Source organism: Cygnus atratus, unplaced genomic scaffold (genome assembly GCF_013377495.2).
Source record: "Cygnus atratus isolate AKBS03 ecotype Queensland, Australia unplaced genomic scaffold, CAtr_DNAZoo_HiC_assembly HiC_scaffold_477, whole genome shotgun sequence".
NCBI classification, from domain to species: Eukaryota; Metazoa; Chordata; class Aves; order Anseriformes; family Anatidae; genus Cygnus; species Cygnus atratus.
In genome coordinates this window covers 1-3,000 of record NW_026110081.1, presented here as the reverse complement: position 1 = coordinate 3,000, position 3,000 = coordinate 1, and the positions used below count along the sequence as shown (strand labels likewise).

At 48.7% G+C, this 3,000-nt stretch overlaps 1 protein-coding gene across 1 annotated transcript; it reads left to right on the top strand.

Moving 5' to 3' along the window:
* Window positions 1-4: 4 nt before the first annotated feature.
* On the top strand, window positions 5-2,992 carry LOC126913740 (myosin heavy chain, skeletal muscle, adult-like; the record flags this gene model as incomplete). Its single annotated transcript, XM_050716870.1, has 5 exons — window positions 5-400; window positions 547-673; window positions 1,816-1,934; window positions 2,333-2,529; window positions 2,944-2,992. Coding segments are annotated over 5 exons (888 nt in total), but the record flags the coding sequence as incomplete, so codon positions are not given.
* Window positions 2,993-3,000: the final 8 nt, after the last annotated feature.

The following is a 3,000-nucleotide window of genomic DNA, read 5'->3' as shown; positions in this document are numbered from 1 at the left end:
TTTTCCCCAGGCCCGTATCGAGGAACTGGAGGAGGAAATTGAGGCAGAGCGAACCTCTCGGGCAAAAGCAGAGAAGCACCGTGCTGACCTCTCCAGGGAGCTGGAGGAGATCAGCGAGCGCCTGGAAGAAGCAGGAGGGGCTACAGCAGCTCAGATTGAGATGAACAAGAAGCGTGAGGCAGAATTTCAGAAGATGCGCCGTGACCTCGAAGAGGCCACGCTGCAGCACGAAGCCACAGCTGCCGCCCTGCGGAAGAAGCACGCAGACAGCACAGCTGAGCTTGGGGAGCAGATCGACAACCTGCAACGAGTCAAGCAGAAGCTGGAGAAGGAGAAGAGTGAGCTGAAGATGGAGATAGATGACTTGGCCAGTAACATGGAGTCTGTCTCCAAAGCCAAGGTAAAGAATTGCAGTAGAATTCACAGGGCCAAGGTACAGCACATAGCCTGAATCTACTAGTCGCACTCTCATATAAGAATCCTGCTGTGAGAATTAGACAGAGTCCAGGTGTTCATTTCCTCTCCTTCTTTGTTTTTGATACCTAGGCAAATCTGGAGAAGATGTGCCGCACTCTGGAAGACCAGCTGAGTGAGATCAAAACTAAGGAGGAGCAGAATCAGCGCATGATCAATGACCTCAACACTCAGAGAGCTCGTCTGCAGACAGAAACAGGTGAGACATCCTCAGTCCTGAGGTGCAATGGCAGAACCTGAAAATCAGGAGGATACACCATGGTGCAAAGGAAGAATTGGGCTAACGTCTCAAAGCAACCCCAGATTACAGGGCTTTACAGCGTTCTCCAGGGCTAAGTATTGGGGACAGTTTTGTTTAACATTTTGATCAACAATCTCGGTTGAGGGGACTGAGTGCACGCTCAGTTATTTTGCAGACAACACCAAGCTGGACAGGAATGTTGATCTGCTTGAGGACAGGAAGGCTCTGCAGAGCGATCTGGGTAGGCAAGATCAATGGGCTGCAACCAATTTTATGGTATTCATCAAAGCTAAGTGCTGGATGCTGCATTTGGGTCACAACAACCAAGTGCAGCAATATAGGCTTGGGGAAGAGTGTCTGGAAAGCTGCTCAGCAGAAAAGTATCTGGGGGTGCTTGTCCACGGCTGTCTTACCATGAGCCAGCAGGGTGCCCAGGTGGGCAGCAATGTCATCCTGTCCTGTATCAGAAACAGCGTGGCCAGCTGGTCTAGGGAAGCGATTGTGCCTGTGTATTCGGCACTGGTGAGACCACATCTCAGATACGGTGTTCAGATTTGGGCCACTCTCTACAAAGAACATACTGAGTTCCTGGAATATGAAGAGCAAAGAAGCTGGTGAAGGGACTGGAAAGCAAGACATGCAAGACATGTGAGGAGCAGCTGAGGGAACTGGGTTTGGTTAGTCTTGAGAAAGGGGGATGAAGGGAGACCTCACGGCTTTCTACAACTACCTGAAAGTTGGTTGTAGCAAGGTGGGTGCTGGTTTCTTTCCTCAGGTGACAAGTGATAGGACATGAGGAAATAGCATCAAGTTGCATCAGGGGAGGTTTAGACTAGATGTCAGGAGGAATTTCTCCGTGGAAGGAGTGGTTAGGCACTGGAACAGGCTGCCTAGGGCAGTAGTAGAGTCTCCATTCCTGGAGATATTTAAGAGATGAATGGATGTGTTGCTCAGGATAATGTTTAGTAGTGAACTTGGTAGTTCACTATAGTGTTACATCATGGTTGGACTTGATGATCTGATGGGTCTTTCTAAATGATTCTATGATTCTACTGTTAGTGTAACTTTATTTATTTATTTATTTATTTTTCACTTGCCAGGTGAATATTCACGCCAGGTGGAAGAAAAGGATGCTTTGATTTCTCAGCTGTCTAGGGGCAAGCAGGGATTTACCCAACAGATTGAGGAACTGAAGAGACATCTAGAGGAAGAAATAAAGGTCTGGAAGTGCCCTACTTCCTGCAAGCCACATCACCCAGAAATGCATGAGTTATACTCATCACAACACACAGGGAAGGAACCGTAGTGATTTTGATGCTAGAGGAAGTCATCCACAAGCCCTTAATGAGATTCTGATGCCCTCCAAGACAGCATGAACACACATTTGTAGGCACATTTACAGAAACAAGAGATTAGTGTCCCCTGGCCACCTTTCACTAACACATCCTAATCCTCTAGCACACATTTATGAGGGATTCATCATCTCCCAGCTATACATTTTTCTCATCAGAGTTTACCCACCCTTTCCCTGGGGCAGTTCTCCTGTGCATGACAATTTCACTGTCAAGATGCATCTCAAGATGTGTATCCAGGTTACTAATCCCGGTGTCCCCACAGGCCAAGAACGCCTTGGCCCACGCCTTGCAGTCTGCTCGCCACGACTGTGACTTGCTCCGGGAACAGTATGACGAGGAGCAGGAAGCCAAGGGTGAGCTGCAGCGTGCCCTGTCCAAAGCCAACAGCGAAGTGGCCCAGTGGAGAACCAAATATGAGACGGATGCTATTCAGCGCACGGAGGAGCTGGAGGAGGCCAAGTACGTGGGAAGTGGGATGTTGAATGAGTGGAGAAGACTGAGATTGCTAAGGGTATTTGGAAGGAGTCTTTGAGGATGGGTCAAGATAGGGATGGGATGAAGGCATCAATATACTCTCTTTGTGGTAGAGGGCAGAGAGGGAGAAAGATGAAAAGCGTGCTGTGGAAAAAGTTCAGACTGGGAGGACAAACTTGCCCTTAGGGTGTTAGAAGAGCTAAGACAGTCTGAATACTCAGTTGGTGCTAGGGCAGAGATGCGATAGGCCCTTTAGGCTGCATGCTGCCTTGGACAGAATAAATACTGTGGACAGCTCAAGGAACTAAGTCCCCTAAGCAGGCAAGTGCCCTCTTGTGAATCTTATAAAATTGGCTACCCTTTACTCTCTAACCTGAAGCCGTGATCATCTCCTCCCAGAAAGAAGCTGGCACAGCGCCTGCAGGATGCAGAGGAACACGTTGAAGCTGTCAACGC